This window comes from Myotis yumanensis, unplaced genomic scaffold (assembly GCF_028538775.1).
Source record: "Myotis yumanensis isolate MYYU_CA2020_CCGP unplaced genomic scaffold, mMyoYum1.0.hap1 SCAF_2, whole genome shotgun sequence".
NCBI classification, from domain to species: Eukaryota; Metazoa; Chordata; class Mammalia; order Chiroptera; family Vespertilionidae; genus Myotis; species Myotis yumanensis.
In genome coordinates, this window is record NW_027223753.1 from 113,269,922 (window position 1) to 113,290,064 (window position 20,143).

At 37.2% G+C, this 20,143-nt stretch overlaps 1 protein-coding gene across 2 annotated transcripts in view; it reads left to right on the forward strand.

Moving 5' to 3' along the window:
• Window positions 1-20,143, forward strand: part of RNF13 (ring finger protein 13) — a 171,237-nt gene that overhangs the window by 111,752 nt on the left and 39,342 nt on the right. For both annotated transcript variants that reach the window (XM_070405956.1, XM_070405957.1), the window contains one exon: window positions 7,269-7,374. In XM_070405956.1, the coding sequence (XP_070262057.1) occupies window positions 7,269-7,374 (106 nt within the window). The remainder of the gene's footprint in view (window positions 1-7,268; window positions 7,375-20,143) is intronic.

Below are 20,143 nucleotides of genomic sequence, written 5' to 3' on the forward strand. Positions count from 1 at the left end.
CTGTAGATTGCCTTGGGTAGTATGGACATTTTAATGATGTTGATTTCTACCAATCCATGATCATGGTATATTCTTCCACTTGGTTATATCTTTCTCTTATCTCTTTTTTCAATTTTCTGTGGTTTTCGGAGTACAGGTCTTTTACCTCCTTGGTTAAGTTTATTCCTAAGTATCTTAAATTTTTTTGTTGCAATGGTGAATGGGATTATTTGTTTGGTTTCTCTTTCTGAGAATTCATTATTGTTGTATAAAAAAGCCATTGATTTTGGGGTGTTGATTTTGTATCCTGCTACATTGCCAAATTAAATCTAGTAGTTTTTTGGTGGAGTCTTTAGGGTTTTCTATGTACAATATCATGTCATCTGTGAATAATGAGACTTGTACTTTCTCCTTTCCAGTTTGGATGCCCTTTATTTCTTCTTGTCTGGTCGTTGTGGCTAGGACTTCCAGTACTATGTTGGACAAGAGTGGGGAAAGTAGACATCTCTGTCTTGTTCCTGTTCTTCGGGGAAGAGGTGTTAGTTTTTGTTCTTTCAGTATGATGTTGGCTGTCGGTTTGTCATATATGCCCTTTATCATATTGAGATATGCTCCCTCTATTCCACTTTGCTGAAAATTTTTATCAAAAATGGTGCTGGATTTTGTCAGATGCTTTTTCTGTGTCTATTGATATGATCATGTGATTTTTGTCTTGCAATTTATGTGATGTATCATGTCTATTGATTTGCAAATATTGTACCATCCTTGCATCCCTGGAATAAATCCAACATTGTCATGGGGTATGATTTTTTTAATATATTGCTTGATCTCATTTGCTAATATTTTGTTGAGGATTTTAGTGTCTATGTTCATCAGGGATATTGCCCTGTAATTCTCTTTTTTTGTAGTGTTTTTATTTGACTTTGGAATTAAGATAATACTGGCCTCATAAAACCAGCTTGGAAGTGTTCTTTCCTCCTGGAATTTTTTTATATAGTTTGAGGAGTATAGGTGTTAGTTCTTCTTTGAATGTTTGGTAAAACTCCCCTGTGAAGCCACTTGGACCTGGGCTTTTGTTTGCTAGTTCTTTTATTATTGTTTCAATTTCATCAGTTGTTGTTGGCCTATTCAGGTTTTCTGATTTTTCCTGATTTGGTTTTGTAAATTGTATTTTCCTAGGAATTTCTCCATTTCACCCACATTGTTCAGCTTGTTGGCATATAGTTTTTCATAGTATTTTCTTAAATCCTCTGTATTTTTGTGGTGTCAGTGGTTACTTCATTGCATTTGTTTCTGATGTTATTTATTTGGGTACTCTCTCTTTGTTTCTTGACTGGTCTGGCTAATGGTTCATCAATCTTGTTTATCCTTTCAAAGAACCAGCTCTTGGGTTCATTGATTTTTGGGGGGTATTATTATTATTACTAGTGGCCTGTTGCACGAAGATTCGTGCAATAGGCCTTCCTTCCCCTGGCTGCTGGCACCGGTTTTCCTCTGGCACCCGGGACCCAGGCCTTTGGTCCGGCCGCAGCAGTGAGGCTTGGCTTCTTTGCTGCGGCCTCAGCAGCAAGGCTTGGCTTCTCTGCTCTGGCTGCTCCCAGTCCCTCATTTCTTTTTCCAGCTCCTCGAGCAGAGCCCAGGGCGGGCTGGAATCCTGGGTCGCCCCTGGTGACCCAGGCCCCTAGCCCCTCCTTGAGCGGAGCCCAGGGCCGGCGGGAAGCTTGGCTTCCTCCGTAGGCGGGAGCAACCCGAGCCTCCTGCTCGCTCCAGCTCCATGGCCGCTGCCATCTCCAGTCGTCTTCAGTATTCGCTCCGTGCCTGCATATGCAAATTAACTGCCATCTTTGTTGGGTTAATTTGCATAGTCGCTCTGATTGGCTGATGGGTGTAGCGGAGTGGCGGAGTGATGGTTAATTTACATGTTTCTCTTTTATTAGTGTAGATTATTTTTAGTCTCTGTCATTTATTTATGCTCTAGTCTTTATTATATCCTTCCTTCTACTTTGGGCTTTTCTTTTGTTCTCTTTCTAATTCTTTAAGTTGTAGGGTTAAATAGTTTGCTATTAATTTTTCTTGTTTTTTTGAGGTAGGTTTGCTGTGTCCCAGAGATTTTAAGTTGTTGTGTGTTCATTTTCATTGGTTTCCAGGAAGGTTTTGATTTCTTTCTTGATCTCATTGGTAACCCATTCATTGTATAATAACATTATATTTTGCCTCCATATGTTTGAATGTTTTGGGGGTGTTTTTACTGTAGTTGATTTCTAATTTCATTCCACTGTGATCTGAGAAGATGCTTAACATGATTTCAATTTCTTGAACTTGCAAGTTCTTTGGTTCCTAACATGTCTTCTATCTTTGTAAATGATCTTTGTGTACTTGAGAAGAATGTATATTCTGCAGCTTTGGGGTGAAATGTTCTATAAATGTCAGTTAAATCCATCTGTCCTTTAGAGTCACTGTTTCCTTGTTAATATTTTGTCTGGAAGATCTTTCCAGTGAAGTCAGCAGGGTGTTAAAATCCCCTACTCTGACACCGTTATTGTTGATCTCTCACTTAAAAGTCCTCTAGAGCCGAAACCGGTTTGGCTCAGTGGATGGAGCGTCAGCCTGCGGACTGAGGGGTCCCGGGTTCGATTCCGGTCAGGGGCATGTACCTGGGTTGTGGGCACATCCCCAGTGTGAGATGTGCAGGAGGCAGCTGATCGATGTTTCTCTCTCATCGATGTTTCTAACTCTCTATCTCTCTCCCTTCCTCTCTGTAAAAAATCAATAAAATATATTTAAAAAAAAAAGTCCTCTAGAATTTTTTTTATATATTTAGGTGCTCCTATATTGGGTGCATATATTTTACCAGGGTTATATCCTCTTGTTGGATCAATCCCTTTAGTATTATATAGTGATTTTTGTTGTTCGTTTTGAAGTCTATTTTGTTGGATATGAGTATTGCTATTCCAGCTTCTCTTTCTTTTCCATTTGCATGGTATTTTTTTTTCCATGTCTTTCACTCTCATCCTGTATGAGTCTTTAGTTGTGAGGTGGGTCTCTTATAGAAAGCATATAGTTGGGTCATGTTTTTGTATCCATTTAGCTACCCTATGTCTTTTGATTGGAGCATTTAATCCATTTACATTTACAATTATTATTTTATTTTATTAAAAAAAATTTTTCTTTATTGATTAAGGTATTACATATGTGTTCTTATCCCCCCGTGGCTCCCCCACCCCGCCACTCATGCCCTCACCCCCTGCTGTCTGTGTCCATTGGTTAGGCTTATATTCATGCATACAAGTTCTTTGGTTGATCTCTCCCCCTCACCCTCACCTTCCCTCTGAGATTTGACAGTCTGATCGATGCTTCTCTGTCTCTGGATCTGTTTTTGTTCATCAGTTTATGTTGATACTTATATACTTCCATTTTAATTCTGTATGCCTAGGTTTCTCTCTTTGTTTCTTCTTTTCATTATAGCCATCCCTTTAGCATTCCTTGTAATGCTGGTTTCCTGGTGATGTACTCCTTTAGCCTTTTTGTTTTGTTTTGTATTTTGTTTTGTTTTGTTTTCTGAGAACCTTTTTATTTCACCATCTATTCTGAATGAGAGCCTTGTTGGATATAGTAATCTTGGTTTCAGATTCTTGCTTTCTATTACATTGAGTACTTCATGCCATTCCTTTCTGATGAGTTTCTGATGAGAAGTCAGTTGTCAGCTTTATGGGAGCTCCTTTGTAGGTAACAGTTTGCTTTTCTCTTGCTGCCTTTAAGATTATCTCTTTGTCTTTAACTTTTGGCATTTTAATTATGATGTGTCTGGCTGTGGGCCTTTTTGAGTTCTTCTTGCTTGGGTTTCTCTGTGCCTCCTGAACTTGTGTGACTTTTTTTTTCATGGGGTTAGGGAAATTTTCTACCATTATTTCTTCAAACAAGTTCTCTATCCATTTTTCCTTTTCTGCCTCTTTTTGCACATCTAATATGTGAATATTGTTATGTTTCCCTTAAGCTGTCCTCCCGCTTTTAATTGTTTTTTCTTTTTGGTTCTCTGATTGAGTGATTTTTTTCTACTCTGTCTTTTAACTCACTGCTCTGATTCTCAGCTTCCTCTAATCTGCTGTGTATTCTCTCCAATGTTTTTCTTATTAGTGCTATTTAATCCTTTATTTTGACTGTTCTTTTTTCATAGTTACTATATCTTTTTTCATGAGCATCCTTACCATCATTATTCTGAGCTCTATATCAGATAAATTTCTTATCTCCATTTTATCTCTTTTTCTGGAGAATTCTTTTGTTCTTTCATTAGGAGGTTATTTTTTTTGTTTCCTCATTTTGGCTGCCTGTTTGGGTTTGTGACTATCAGGTAGATCTTCTATACCTCTCAATCTTTAGTGCAGTGCAGTGTCTAACGCTCTTTATGAATAATTAAATCATGCAAGGAATCAAAGCCTCTAGAGACTGCCACTGTCTGTAGACTGATTGGATTCTATCTTGAGTAGCCTTGAAGCACTCTCATCCACAGGTGTGGTGAGTTTTTCCAATAGGGTGGGGCAGTTGCTTCTGCCTGGAGGCTAACTGTTATTTTTTGTCTCTTAATGGGCCTTATAAACTCCACACTGTGGGGGAATTTGTTTTCCAATAGGGTGGGTCAGTGGTCTTCCTCTTAGGCAAAAAATCACCTGTATAGCAAATGTCTTTCTAAGAAAGATGATCTTCACAGTATGAGGGAATGTCTCAGCATAGGAAACCGGGGTGTCTGTCTTTTGAGCTCTAACTCCAGAGCCCCAACCCTGGCTTCTGCTCACACAGCTCCAGTCCATTCTGCCCTTCCTTTGCCAGAATCAAAGGTGAATGGCTGCACATGGAATTTTGTGCACTGGCCCTTTAAGAGGGTGCTTGCATTCCAGCCATCTCTCCCTGGCAGGCAACAACCCTGATGCTTTTCACAGCCAGAGTTATGTGGGCCCCTTTCTCAGTTCTGGCACTCTCTCCTGGGGGCCTGTGCTTGGGGATTACATCCCAAAGTTCTCAGTGGCAAGCCCTAAAGCTGAGATATCTCTCCTGAACTTTAATTGCTGTCTGTGGGAGCCTGGCCGCCTGTTTGCACCTCTGTCCTTCCTACAAATCTCTATGTGATCTCCGCTTTATGTCCTTGGTTATCAGTATTCTCTCCAGCTAGTCTTCAGTTGATTTTTCAGGATGTTTGTATTTTAGTTGTAATTCCAATTTGGTCCTGGGAGTGTGTCAGTGTAGCATCCACTTACTTCGCTGCCATTTTAAATCTCCGTCTTACAGTATATCTTGATAGTAAACTAAAATGTTTTGAGATATAACAGGCAAACATTAATAGGACATGTTATAGAACATTAGATTTAGAACACAGACCTATGAATCTTAACACTAGAAAATTCTAGAATCTTTCTGTTTCTATGGTTACACGGGAACTTTCCAATATAGTTTCTGAATTTCTTGTTCACTGGGTCTTCCTGCTTTGTTCATTTAGCTTACTTCTTGTCACCTACCAGTTCCATTCATTTCTGAGCAACTCTGGGACTTGTCTCATAGGACAGTGTTTATCTAATTCAGGCTGTAATTATTAATATTAAAGAAGAAATAACAGAATATAAGAATGTAAGCTTTGCTATTGCTGATATATTTAGATGCTGTGATGGGTTGAAGTTAGGATATGCAGTAGTCTGATTTCTAAAGCCTAATGGTGTTAATTTATAGCAGGTTGGTGGGGGTGAGAGTAGGGAGGTGTGCCCAGAATCATCACCTCATGGACAGGCTCTTGTACCTAAATGGCGCTGCTGTCACCACATCTCAGCTCTGGCTTGGTTGGTTCCAGAAGGCTTATGCCAAGAACAAGGACATTACTTACAGAGCTGACCTCATGCGAAAGAGATGGTATCAAATAGAGCAGCTCAGTCCCTGCTTGTCTCTTTCTTACACTTCTGATCCATCAGTCATGTCAGTTTTTTATTTAAAGACATAAAAAATGCATGTCATTATTTTGTCATCCGTATTCTGTTGGAAAATTATTGAAATAAAAAGCTGTTTTTATTCTAGCAGTTTTTGGAGAATATTTAAGTTATTGGGGCGAAATTTCTGATATTATCACTTCTGTTTGTTTTTGTTTCTGGTGAAGCTTGATAGAGTGTCTTGGATGTGAGTATAAAAATAATAGTTTAAAGACTTAAAAATTGCTTTAGAATAGAAATAATTTGCTTTCATGTTATTTTTCTTAAGTATTATGGTGTCCTAAGCATCTCTGTATGGGGGGGAAAGTCAATCTATTTTTATTTTCTTTTATCAAATTGAGAATTTTTGTTTTGCATTTAATCCTTGATTTATGAAGTACCTGGCCTCACTCCCTATAAAAATCACCCAGCAGTGGGTAACAAAGTAGTGTTGCTGGCACCATGTTACAATAGCACAGGAGTACAATAGACTGAGGATATTTTCTAATGCAGGATTTTGGTATTGTGCAAAATTTGCTCACGCAACACAAATAGTATGCCAACTCTGATCACAGTTTCATTTCATGAGTACCTACTAATTTTTATAATAGTAATTATTACAGTAACTACAACATGTTCATAACAAGGGGGAATAGAGCATATAAGGTATGTGCATTCTCCACCCTTCCCTTGACAACATACATATTCATGAAGTTGTGTTTTTTCCCCCCCAGTTAAGCAGTGGAGAAGATGGAGAACAGAGAGGAAGCTAAAACTCCTTTGGATTCCTTTACCAGTTTTCCATTCCATATCTCACAGATAATGTAGAGTGCAGGACTGTATCATTTGCCTCTGGTGTAACAAGTTCACAAAAGCATAGAGGGAGGAGGGAGTGTATTTCACCATTGATGGCTTCAGAATTTCTCCATAGGACAATAATTTGGAGTGGGAGTTTGTGCTTAACATACTACCTCAGATATTGCCATTATTTTAATGTTGATTTTGCATGTAAAATATTCATACTTTTGCTAGGTTACTAAATTCAGTATATAACATGTTTTCAGGATGGAGAACAGTAAATATTGATTGGCTGATTTCCCCTACACAGTCTAAAAGCTTCTTTTAATTATATTGACATTATTTTGACCAAATGTGTGAGATAGATTTAAAAATGGAAAAATCATCCTTTAAGTTATTGGAAATAATATATTAGAAAATGAGATGTGTCCAGTGAATTTAATTGTAATATCCAAATGCTTTAAAAAATATCTTCCTTGGTTTTGATTAATATCATAATTTGGCAACTGTTAATATTTCTCATGTATTAATTCTCTTTTCTTCCAGGGGCCACATTATCTTAGTTCCAGAATTTAGTCTTCCTCTGGAATACTACCTAATTCCCTTCCTTATCATAGTGGGCATCTGTCTCATCTTAATAGTCATTTTCATGGTAGGTAAAATTATTTTAAATGCTTTAAAAAAATAATATAGATGGTCTAAATTACACTATATTGAGTAATAGAAGCCTTGCTTTAAAAAGTATGTATTGTGTGAGTCCATTTGTATAACTGGTTCTGGAAAAGGAACGATAATTTTGGTAGAAAAAATCAGAACAGTGATTGCTTCTGGAGGGTTAGGGAGGGGCGAGGGATTTACTGGGACACCTATGAAGGAACTTTCTGGGGTGTGAGTCATGTTCTGATTTTCAAGAGAAGTTTGGGTTGTACTAATGCCTGATTCACCAAATTATATAGTTAAATTTTGTGCATTTCATTGTATGTAAATTTTACCTCAAAAGAAAAGAGAATTTTTTTAGAAAAATTAAATTCTAAGTAATGATATACATGGTGAAGTAATTTGGGGGAAGAATACTGATACCTGCAACCTACTTAGTAAAAAATTAATAGAAAAAAGGATTTATTGATGGATAGATAGAGGGATGGATAGATATGTGATAAAAAGTAGCATAGTAAAATATTTGTTGTAGAATCTAGGTAGTGGCCATATGGTTATTTATTTATAAAAATTCTTTAAATTTTTCTCTATGTTTGAAAATTTTTATATAAAATGTAAATAACGAATAGTATGAGGGCTTGAGGTAACCACCAAAACATTGGTTACCAAAGGATGGCTTCAGGACTCTTAGTGGGTCTTCAGGGTCAAAATCATTTTCATAATAATACTAAAATATTTTTGCTTTTATCACTGTCCGTCTCTCAGGGTTTATAGAGGAGGTTTCTAGAGGCTATATGGTATGTCTTATGAAAACAAATTGAAGGCAAAAGCAGATATGAGAATCCCTCTGTATTCTACCAAAATAGATATTAAAAGAGACTTGCAAAAATATAAAACAATCCCACTGTTCTAACGTTTTTTTGATAAAGAATGTTTATATCAACATCCAATGAGTTTAGTATTGTATTTCGTTTATACATTAATTTAAAATTAAATGGCATCTTTGAAATGTTTAGTCTTCTTATGCTGCTATGGTATTTCTTTTTAATTATTTAGGTCTTTCATATCTATCAGTTTGACATTTTTCTGTAAATATTTTGCAGGTCTTTTGTTAGACTTTTTTGAAATTGCATTTTCTGATTAGTTATTACTAAGCTCTAAGGACATTATTGATTTTTTACAATAAACTTAATTTTGGAATAACAATAAGATTTACAGAAAATTCACAAAGAAGAGAGCTCCTGTTCATTTCTCATCTACTTTCTCCTCTTGTTAACATTTTACATTATAATGGTACATTTGTCAAAACTAAGAAACTGACATTGCTACATTACCAGTAACTAAACCCCAGACTTTGTATGGATTTTACCAGTTTTTCCATAAATATACCCAATCCAGGGTACCCCATTGTATTTAGTTATCACATCTTCCCATTCTCCTCTGATCTATGACAGTCTTTCCTTATTTTTCATGACCTTGACATTCTTAAGGAGCCCTGACCAGGTATCCTGTAGAATGTCCCTCAATCTGATATTTTCTATCAGAGTTGGAATGCCCTTTTCATCATATCATGTCAGGGGTATGTGATCGCTACATAACATCACTGATGATGCTAAACCTTCCTCCCTTGGTTAAGGTAATGTTTGCTAGGTTTCTCAAATGTAAAGTTATTATTTTTCTCTTTATTCTGTTCTACCTTTGGAAATGAGGCACAAAGTATAGCCCAACCCTAAAGGTGGAAAGGAACAGGAATTAGGCTTCACTTCATGGGGGTAGTAGGGAGAATCTACATATATTACTTAGAATTATTTTGTAAGGAAGATCTGTCTCTTTTGGGTTATTTATTTGTTTATCTGTTCATTTATTTATTCACTCATTTATTTACATTAATAAGTACTCATGTATGTTTATTTTACACTTTGGGTAAAATACTATATTATTTATTTTTGTTGTCTAAATTATTTGAGCTTTGGCCATTGGGAACTGTGTTAGGCTTACTTCCGTGTGCCTTTGATTTAACCCATCCTTTTTTTTTTTTTTTTTTAAAGTACTTCTTTACTGTCTAATACTATAAGAAGCTTAAGGCTCATCTTACCTTTTTCTTATCCCAGCCCTAGAATCAGACATTTATCCAAGGAGCCTTGGTTTCTTTTATTGAAGAGTTTTATTTAGAAACTGTGATTTGGACAGTGGCCATTATTGATTTTAATACAGTAATTTTATATCTGTAAACTTGCTGAATTCTCCTGTTCTGATAATTTGAATTTGTTGATTCTCTTGGGTTTTCAGTGTAGAAACAATGAGGTATAGAATGTTAGAACAACAAACAAATAACAAATACTCTTGGTAGACTGGGAATAGAAGCACATATCCTTAAGCTAATAAAGATTATTGACTAAAAACTGTAAATAAACATTATTAAATGGTGAATTATTAGAAACCTTTCCTTGAAAGTCAGGAACAAAAAAAGGTTGCCTGTTGTTGTACCTTCTGTTAGCATTGCATTATATTTTCTGGCAAAACATGAAAAAGAACACAACAAAAAACGCAGTGTAAGGATTAGAAATAAACCAAATTTTTATTTGCTTTTTAAGAAAATAATGAATGGTTGCTGAATTATGTCTTCTGTCTGTTGTAATGATCATTGGTTTTCTCTCTTTATTAACACCTTGCTGACCCGTCACAAGTTAACTTGTGTTTCCACTTACATTAATGTAAGTAATTTTAGGGTCTGAAAGCAATGTAGAGTTTTAAAAGAGCACTCTAGACTGTTTTCAAATAAAGATTCACCCTTCGGATTATCAGGAAAATTAAAAAATCATGTTTTACAAAAAAACAGTATTCAGTGGTAAAAATATTCCACTAGGATGTGTAAAGTATGTTCTTGGAAAGAATAGTAAAATACGATATGTATGTAAAACTTGTTTAGTACCATTGCATGTAGATACATGTTATATGATATATCACACTAAAAAATATTTGAAAGAATGAAATATAAAAATATATGCAATTTATTAATTTTGACATATAGTAATATAAATGTAAGCTATGACAAAATAAAGTACATTTGAGTTTATTTAGATACTTTCATTTAATATTCAAGTATGGAAAAGTAGCTGGGTGCATGGGTGAGTTCTGTCTTGAAATAGCCGGTCAGCAAGGTGTTAAGTTGGATTACATGAATATGTTTTATAAATTTTAAAAATCCTGTATTTTTGAGATAAACTATTTGATCATGATGTGTAAATTTTGTCTTTGCATTTAGATTATTCAGATTTATAATATGGGCTAGTCAGTTTTATATTTGTACATAATCCTAAATAAAACATTAGCCATCTGAATGTCTTGGTAAGAGAAAGTTTTAGTTTTATCAAGCTATAAGAATCTTGGCATCAGAAGTAGACAATCCCTTGAGTACTGTTGATAGGAATGTTAAATGGAACAGCCACTACAACAATTCTCCAAAAATTTAAACAAATTACCATATGATCCAGTAATTCCACTTTTGGAAATATACCCAAAAGAATTCAAAGTAGGGAGTTGAAATTATGTTCATAGCAACACTATTTGCAATAGATAATCCAATTGTTCACAAAATGTGATATGTATATACAGTAGAATATTATTCAACCTTAAGGAAGGAAGTTCTGACACATGCTACAACATGGATGAACCTAGAGGGCATTATGCCAAGTGAATAAGCCAGTAACAAGGGGACAAATATTGTATGATTCTATATGTGGTACCTAGGGTAGTCAGATTCACAGACTGAAAGTAGAATGGTAGCTATAGGAAAGGGAGAATGGGGAATTATTGTTTAATGGGTACAGAGTTTTAATTTTGCAAGATGAAAAATAGTTTTATGGATGGATAGTGGTGATTGTAGCACAGTTTGAGTATATTTACTGCCATAGAACTGTACACTTAAAAATGGATAGAACAGTAAATTTTATGTATATTTTACTATGTTTTAAATAATATAAAAATAACTGGACACAAAGTTAGCCCTATAAAATTGAAGCCTTCTCTTATTTTCCATTTTCTAAAGTATATTTTTCTGAAATTGGAATGATCTGTTACTTGATTTTTTGGTGAAGGTCGCCAATAAAATCATCTAGAATCTACTGACCTTTATCATAGTTACCTGGACATTTACTGGTAGATGGTTGTCTACTTCATACTAAATTATATTTCTAAGAAATTACATGTTTTGTCTGCTATCAAATATAGAGGCAAAATTGATTTATAATATTAATATCCTGTATAATCTATAATAATAAAAGCATAATATGCTAATTAGACCGGACAGCCGAACGACCTTCTGGATGTCCTTCCGGACGAAGCCACCATGGCGGGGACCGAGGCAGAGGCAATTAGGGGCGATCAGGCAGGCAGGCGAGCAGTTAGAGGCAGTCAGGCAGGCAGGCGAGCAATTAGGGGCTATCAGGCAGGCAGGCTCGATTTCCCCTGAGGAGTCCTGGATTGCGAGAGGCCCAGCTGAGGGACACCCCCATCCCCTGTGTGCACCAGGCCTCTAGTAAAAGCATAATCAACCTAATGGCGGAATGACCAGTTGCTATGACACACACTGACCATCAGGAGCCAGATGCTCAACGCAGAAGCTGCCCCCTGGTGGTCAGTGCGCTCCCACAGGGGGAGCGCTGCTCAGCCACAAGCCAGGCTCACGGCTGCTGAGTGCATCAGCGGTGATGGGAGCCTTTCCTGCCTCTGCTGCAGGCGGGCGGTAAGGAGTGAGGGGTCCTGGACTGCAAGAGGGAACAGGCCAGGCTGAGGGACCTGCCCCAGTGCACGAATCTCATGCACCAGGCCTCTAGTATTCATATAGAAATTTAAAGAGAATTTCTACTACATGTGGAATGAGTTCTCTTCATAGCCATCTGTACCTTGAACAATATTGTCAGTTTATCTGTTTTGCCTTTCAAAGAAGTAGACTTTGAGGTTGTTGTTTTTTTCCCTTTCATTCAACCAATATTTATTTTGCACCTCAGATGAACTAGGCACTTAGGGTCTGAGGATTCATCATTGAACAAAATAGTTAAAAATCCCTGATGTCAAGCAGCTTACATTTCAGTTTTTATTTATTTCTTGAATTTCTTATTTCTGCTCTTAGCATCATTATTTGTTTTCTTGTATTCTGTTTGGGTAACAATTACTTTAGCAATAACGAATAATAATAATTAATAAATAATAATACAAGAATAAACTTACAACTGTAAATCTACTTTTTCCCCACCCTGTATAATTCATCCTATATAATAAAAGAGAAACATGTAAATTGACCGTCCCTCCGCTACACTCACCAGCCAATCAGGAGAGTATGCAAATGAACCCAACAAAGATGGTGGGTTAATTTGCATATGCAGGTGCCAAGAGGCCTGGGTCCTGGGAACATCCTCGGGACCCAGGCTGCTCCTAGCCTGTAGGCCTACTCATAGGCCCTGAGCAGCCAGGGTCCCAGGATGCCCCTGGCCACTCCGGGCCTATGGGCTCAGGCGCCAAGCGGATGTTCCCGCTTGTGGCCCCTTGCGCGTGTGCAGGCACCAAGCGGCGGCCTGGGTCCACGCCCCCCAGCCCAGCGCCCATCACGGGGCGAACAGAACAGGCCTCCCCGCGATCGCTAGCAGGGCAAACAGAACAGGCCTCCCTGCCATCACTGGCAGGGTGAACAGGCCAGGCCTCCCCCGATTGCTCGCAGGGCGAACAGAATAGGCCAGGCCTCCACCGATCGCTCACAAGGCGAACAGAACAGGCCTCCCTGTGAACGATCATGGGGCGAACAGAACAGACCACGCCTACCCGCGATCTCAGGCGAAGCAGCCGTTCTGCTGACCAGCCTGCGCTATGGACCTGTTCGGGTGGGTGGCGCAGAGCCCGGGGCCTCTAGCCTGTGGCCATAGGAAGTCTCCCTCTCCCCAGAGTTAGGAGCACCAGCCCAGGTCCACCCAGCGCCCAGTCCTGACTGCCGGGGTGAGTTCCTGCAAGCTGTGGTTTGATCCCTAGGCGTTAGCAGGAGACCAGTGCCTTTGTTATTGCTGTGTGTCCAGGTTTTAATTGAACAAATTCCCGGTGGTCCCGGGAGCCAGCTTAGCAAAATCTTTTAGGAGGAGAATTTTGTCTGGGTTTCCTCAAATTCCCTCAGCCACTACTCACCCCTCCGTAAAGGCGCAGAACAAGTGAGGCCCCTTAAATAAAATTCAGAGGTCTCCAGCAATGGTGGGCATCTCTCATCACAGTCGTTTGGACTGGATGGCATTTGAGTATTTATCTAGGCACCATGACAGGGAACACACAAGCTCAAGTCATGATCTCTGCCCTTAAATAATTCACAATCTTATTAGAGCGAGTGGATGATAAAAGTGCAATAATGACATCAGAATGTAAGGCAACAATACAGAGAGGAACAGAGGCAATTGCTAGGATGATTTTCCAACAAATAGTACAAAGAGTATGTGCTGTGAATTAAAAAAAAAAAAAAAATGTGTGGAAGTAGCTGCTTCATGAGTATAGGATCCCTTCCTATTTTAAAGGAAACTGAGTTCCATGTGAACTGTGTAATATGCTATGATATCTTAGGCACAGGACAAGGGAGACCCTAAGTGTACTATGCTTTCATATTTGAGTCATTCGTTATTGTTCAATGTGATTTATTTCTGCACACCTCAGTTGTGTAATAAATTACTAGAATAATACATCTTACTATAAAATATTACTAGAAGAGCAAATGATCAGGTGACATTTATTGTTATTTTCTATAAATGAACATAATCTCTGGTATGCTAAAGTGATAGGTATTATAGCAATATTCAGATAGGGAGACCTACAGGCTTGATTACAAGTGAGGCTTACTATCACAACCCAAATTTATTGCTTAAAAAAAAAAAAAAAAAGCAGGGAGCCAACTAGAAAGTGAACCAAATATAAGCCCTTGAAGGGCAAATGTAAATTGGATAAGCTTTGCTATTACAAGAGCAAGAAGAAAAAATTCAGATGAAAGAATGAGAAGCACATTGCATCCACTCTAAGTTGCTGTTAAAGAAAAAGAATGATATACTATGAAAATACTTAATACAGATTGTAAAGAGATTTGTTCAAAGAGGATTTCCTAGAGTAGGTGGTATTTCGGTTAATTTTTTTAAATGTGAAGAGGTTAGCTAGGTAAGAAAAAGGTGTAGGGATCCCAAATTGCAGAGGGTGCAGGCGGGGTTGAGGGATCCCCCCACCCCCATGCACAAATTTTGTGCACTGGGCCTCTAGTATAACATAAAATGGACCCACTTAAAGTGCACAGTTCAATGGTTTTTAGTATACTCACAGAATTATATAGTCATCACAACTGTCTATAGTTTTTTGCACGCTTCTATTTTCTAAAGCAGTGGTAGGCAATAGAACAATGTTGTGAGACACGTTCGTTATAATTTTATTTATTTATTTATTTATTTGGCAGAAAACTAACACTTATTGTACATTTTATTTAACCAATAACATTCATATGTTATCTCATTATTTCATTTTTTGATCCTCACCTGGGGATATGCTTTTATCAATTTGAGAGAGAGGAGTGAGAGAGAGAGAGAGAGAGAGAGGAAGAAAGAGAAAGGGAAAGAAACATTGATCACTTCCTCCCATACTCACCCCTACCGGGATGGAACCTGCAACCTAGATATATGCCCTGACCCAGAATCAAACCTGCAACCTTTTGGTGTATGGGGTGACACTCCATCCCACTGACCCACCCAGTCAGGGCCATATGCTATCTCATTTTGTCTTTATTATGACCCTAATAAGTATGAATTATTATCCTTAATTTACAGGTGAGGAACTGAGCTTCAAAGGGATTAAGTACCTTACCTGTGGTTACACAATGATGGAGCTGAAACTTATTATTTATTTATTTATCTTTACTTTTTTATTGAATTTATTGGGGTGACATTGGTTAAAATAATTACTGGTTTCAGGTGTACAATTCTGTAATCTATTATCTGTGTATTGTATTGTATGTTCACCACCCCAAGTCATTAATATAATTTAAATGCCAAATTAAAAATGATTCAAAGAAACAGGCGAGATTAATTTAAATTATATATTTAATCTAATAAAGCTAAAATGTATTCCACCAGTCAATTAATAGAAATAATTATAAAATCTGTTTTACATTTTTTATTAATACAGTCTTTGCCATCTGGTGTGTATTTTATACTTTTATAGAAAATCTCAATTGAGACTAGTTACATTTCAAATGCTCAGAACCATATATGTCATTGGCTACCATATTGGGCAGCATAGGACTGTACTCTAAATTTTTTGTCTGCTTAAGCTATAAATTACTGAGCTTGTGAATTTGTGTATATCTCTTGTAATTTTGTCATTTTCAACATGGAATGTCCTTTTTATCATATTCAGGATTGTTTTCTAATGATTTTTGTCTTAAATTATATATACCATCTTTTCCTTTGCTTAGTATTATCATGGTGTATTTCTTTGTGTGTTTTTTTACCATTATTTTTATTTATTTGGGTCCTATCTCTTTGTTTCTTGATGAGTCTGTGGCTAATGGTTTATCAGTTTTGTTTATCCTTTCGAAGAACCAGCTCTTGGTTTCATTGATTTTTTAGTCTCTATGTTATTTATTTCTGCTCTAATCTTTATTTCTTTCCTTCTACTTAGTTTGGGTTTTTCTTGTTGTTCTCTTTCTAGTCATTTAAGTTGTAGAGGTAAATAGTTTATTGCTGATTTTTCTTTTCTTTTCTTTTCCCTTCCCTCCCCTCCCTTCCCCTCCCCTCCCCTCCCCTTCCCTTGTTTTGCTGTGTCCCAAAGATTGTAGGTTGCTGTATGTTCATTTTAATGGTTTCCAGGAAGTTTTCTATTTCTTTTTTTTATCTTGTTGGTAGCCCATTGATTGTTTAATAACATGCTACTTAGCCTCCGTGTGTTTGAATGTTTTGGGGTGTTTATTTTTTATTTTTTTTTCCTTTATTGATTAAGGTATTACAAATGTGTCCTTAACCCCCTTGTCCCCCCATCCCCCCACTCATGCCCTCACCCTCCGGTGTCTGTATCCATTGGTTATGCTTATATGCATGCATACAAGTCCTTTGGTTGATCTCTCCCCCTTAGCCCCACCCTCCCCTGCCTTCCCTCTGAGGAGGTTTGACGATCTGATCAATGCTTCTCTGTCTCTGGATCTATTTTTGTTCATCGGTTTATGTTGTTCATTATAATCCAGAAATGAATGAGATCATGTGATATTTATCATTCTCTGACTGACTTATTTCACTTAGCATAATGCTCTTCAGCTCCATCCATGCTGTTGCAAATGGTAGGAGTTCCTTCCTTTTTACAGCAGCATAGTACTCCATTGTGTAGATGTGCTAAAGATTTTTAATCCACTCATCTGCTGATGGGCACTTAGCTGATTCCGCATCTTAGCTATTGTAAATTGTGCTGCTATGAACATAGGGGTGCATATATCCTTTCTGATTGGTGTTTCTGGTTTCTTGGGATATATTCCTAGGAGTGGGATCACTGGGTCAAATGGAAGTTTTATTGTTAGTTTTTTGAGGAAACTGCATACTGTTCTCCACAATGGCTGCACCAGTCTGCAGTCCCACCAGCAGTGCACGAGGGTTCCTTTTTCTCCGCATTCTCTCCAGCATTTGTCATTTGTTGATTTGTTGATGATAGCTATTCTGACAGGAGTGAGATGGTACCTCATTGTTGTTTTGATTTGCATCTTTCGGATGATTAGTGACTTTGAGCATGTTTTCATATGTCTCTTGGCCTTCCTTATGTCTTCTTTTGAAAAGTATCTATTGAGGTCCTTTGCCCATTTTTTTATTGGGTTGTTTGTCTTCATTTGTTAAGTAATATTAGTTTCCTGTAAATGTTGGAGATTAAACCCTTATCAGTGATAACATTTGCAAATATGTTCTCCCATGCAATGGGTTTTCTTGTTGTTTTGTTGATGGTTTCTTTTGCTGTGCAGAAGCCTTTTATTTTGATGTAGTCCCATTTGTTTATTTTCCCTTTAGTTTCCATTGCTCTAGGAGTGGTATTGGTGAAGAAATTGCTTCGGCATATGTCTGAGATTTTTCTGCCTTTGGATTCCTCTAATATTTTTATGGTTTCCCGTCTTACGTTTAAGTCCTTTATCCATTTTGAGTTTATTTTTGTGTATGGTGTAAGTTGGTGGTCTAGTTTCACCTTTTTGCATGTGTCTGACCAAATTTCCCAGCACCATTTATTGAAGAGACTGTCTTGACTCCACTGTACGTTCTTAACTCCTTTGTCAAATATTAATTGAGCATAGTGGTTCGGGTTGATTTCTGGGTTCTCTAGTCTATTCCATTGATCTGTATGTCTGTTCTTGTGCCAGTACCAGGCAGTTTTGAGAACAGTGGCTTTGTAATACAGCTTGATATATGGTATTGAGATCCCTCCGACTTTGTTCTTTCTCAGGATCGCTGCAGCTATTCGTGGGTTTTTTTTTTATTCCAGATTAATTTTTGGAGAGTTCTTTCTAGATCTGTTAAATATGCTGTTGATGTTTTAATGGGGAGTGCATTGAATCTATAGATTGCTTTGGGTAGTATGGACATTTTAATGATGTTGATTCTACCAATACATGAACACAGTATGTTCTTACATCTGTTTATGTCTTCCTCTATCTCTTTTTTCAACATCCTGTAGTTTTCTGAGTAGAGGTCTTTTACCTCCTTAGTTCAGTTTATTCCTTGGATCTTAATTTTTTTGGTGCGATGGTAAATGGGATTGCTTTTTTAGCCTCTCTTTCTGTAAGTTCACTATTAGTGTATAGAAATTCCATAGATTTCTTGGCGTTAATTTTGTATCCTGCTACATTGCTGAATTCATTTATTAAGTCTAATAATTTTTTGATGGAGTCTTTAGGGTTTTCTATGTACAGTATCATGTCATCTGCGAATAAGGACAGTTTTACTTCTTTTCCAATTTAGATGCCTTTTATTTTTTCTTCTTGTCTAATCGCAATGGCTAGTACCTCCAGTACTATATCAAATAGGAGTGGTGAGAGTGGGCATCCCTGTCTTGTTCCTGATCTTAGGGGAAATGGTTTTAGTTTTTGCCCATTGAGTACAGTGTTGGCTGTGGGTTTGTCATATATGGCTTTTATTATGTTGAGGTATGATCCTTCTATTCCCACCTTGCTGAAAGTTTTTATCAGGAAAGGGTGCTGGATTTTGTCAAATGCTTTTTCTGCATCAATCGATAAGACTGTGATTTTTCTCTCTCAATTTGTTTATGTGATGTATCACGTTTATTGATTTGCGGATATTGTACCATCCTTGCATCCCCAGGATAAAACCTACTTGATCATGGTGTATGATCTTTCTGATGTACTGCTGGTTCTGATTTGCTAGAATTTTGTTGAAGATTTTGGCATCTATGTTCATGAGGGATATTGGTAATTCTCTTTCATTGTGTTGTCTTTATCTGGTTTTGGTATTAAGGTGATGCTAGCTTCATAGGATGAGCTTGGAAGTGCTCCTTCCTCTTGAATTTTTTGGAATAGTCTGAGGAGGATAAGTTTTAGTTCTTCCTTGAATGTTTGGTAAAACTCGTGGGGTGTTTTTACTATAGTTGATTTCTAAATTCACTCCACTGTGATTTGAGAAGATGCTTGATATGATTTTAATCATCTTGAACTTGCAGAGACTTGTTTTGAGTCCTAACATGTGGTCTATCTTTGTGAATGATCCATGTGCACTTGAGAAGAATGTAGATTCTGTTGCTTTGAGTTAACATGTTCTATAAATGTCAATTAAATCCATCTGATCTAGTGTAGCCTTTAGAGTCAATGTTTCCTTGTTAAGTTTTTGTCTGGAAGATCTGTCCAATGAAGTCAGCAGAATGTTAAAGTCCCCTACTATGACTATATTGTTGTTGACCTCTCCCTTAAAGTCCTCTAAAAGTTTATTTATTTAGGTGCTCCTATATTGGGTGCATATATGTTTACCACAGTTATATCCTCTTTTTGGATCGATTCCTTTAGTATTATGTAGTGACCTTTGTTGTCTCTTGTGATGGCCTTCATTTTGAAGTCTATTTTGTCAGATATGAGTATTGCTACAACAGCTTTTTTTTTCTGTTTCATTTGCATGGAAAAATTTTTCCCATCCCTTCACTCTCATCCTGCGAGTCTTTAGTTGTGAGGTGGGTCTCTTTTAGACAACATATAGTTGGGTCATGTTTTTGTATTCATTCAGCTACTCTATGCCTTTTGATTGGAGCATTTAATCCATTTACATTTAGGGTTATTATTGACAGGTACTTATGTATTATTGACATTTTTTTTTTCTGTATTTCTCTCTTTTTTTCTTTTCATTACAGTAGTCCCTTTAGCATTTCTTGTAATGCTGGCTTACTGGTGATGTACTCCTTTAGCCTCTTTTTGTCTGGAAAGCTCTTTATTTGACCGTCTATTTTGAATGATAGCCTTGCTGGATATAGTAATCTTGATCTCAGTTCCTTGTTTTCCATTACCTTGAGGATTTCATGCCATTCCCTTCTGGCCTGTAGAGTTTCTGATGAGAAATCCGGTGTCAGCCTTATGGGAGCTCCTTTGTAGTTAACAGTTTGCTTTTCTCTTGCTGCCTTTATGATTCTCTCTTTGTCTTTAACTTTTGGCATTTTAATTATGATGTGTCTGGGCGTGGATCTGCTTGGGTTCTTCTTGCTTGGGGTTCTCTGTGCCTCCTGAACTCTGTGAC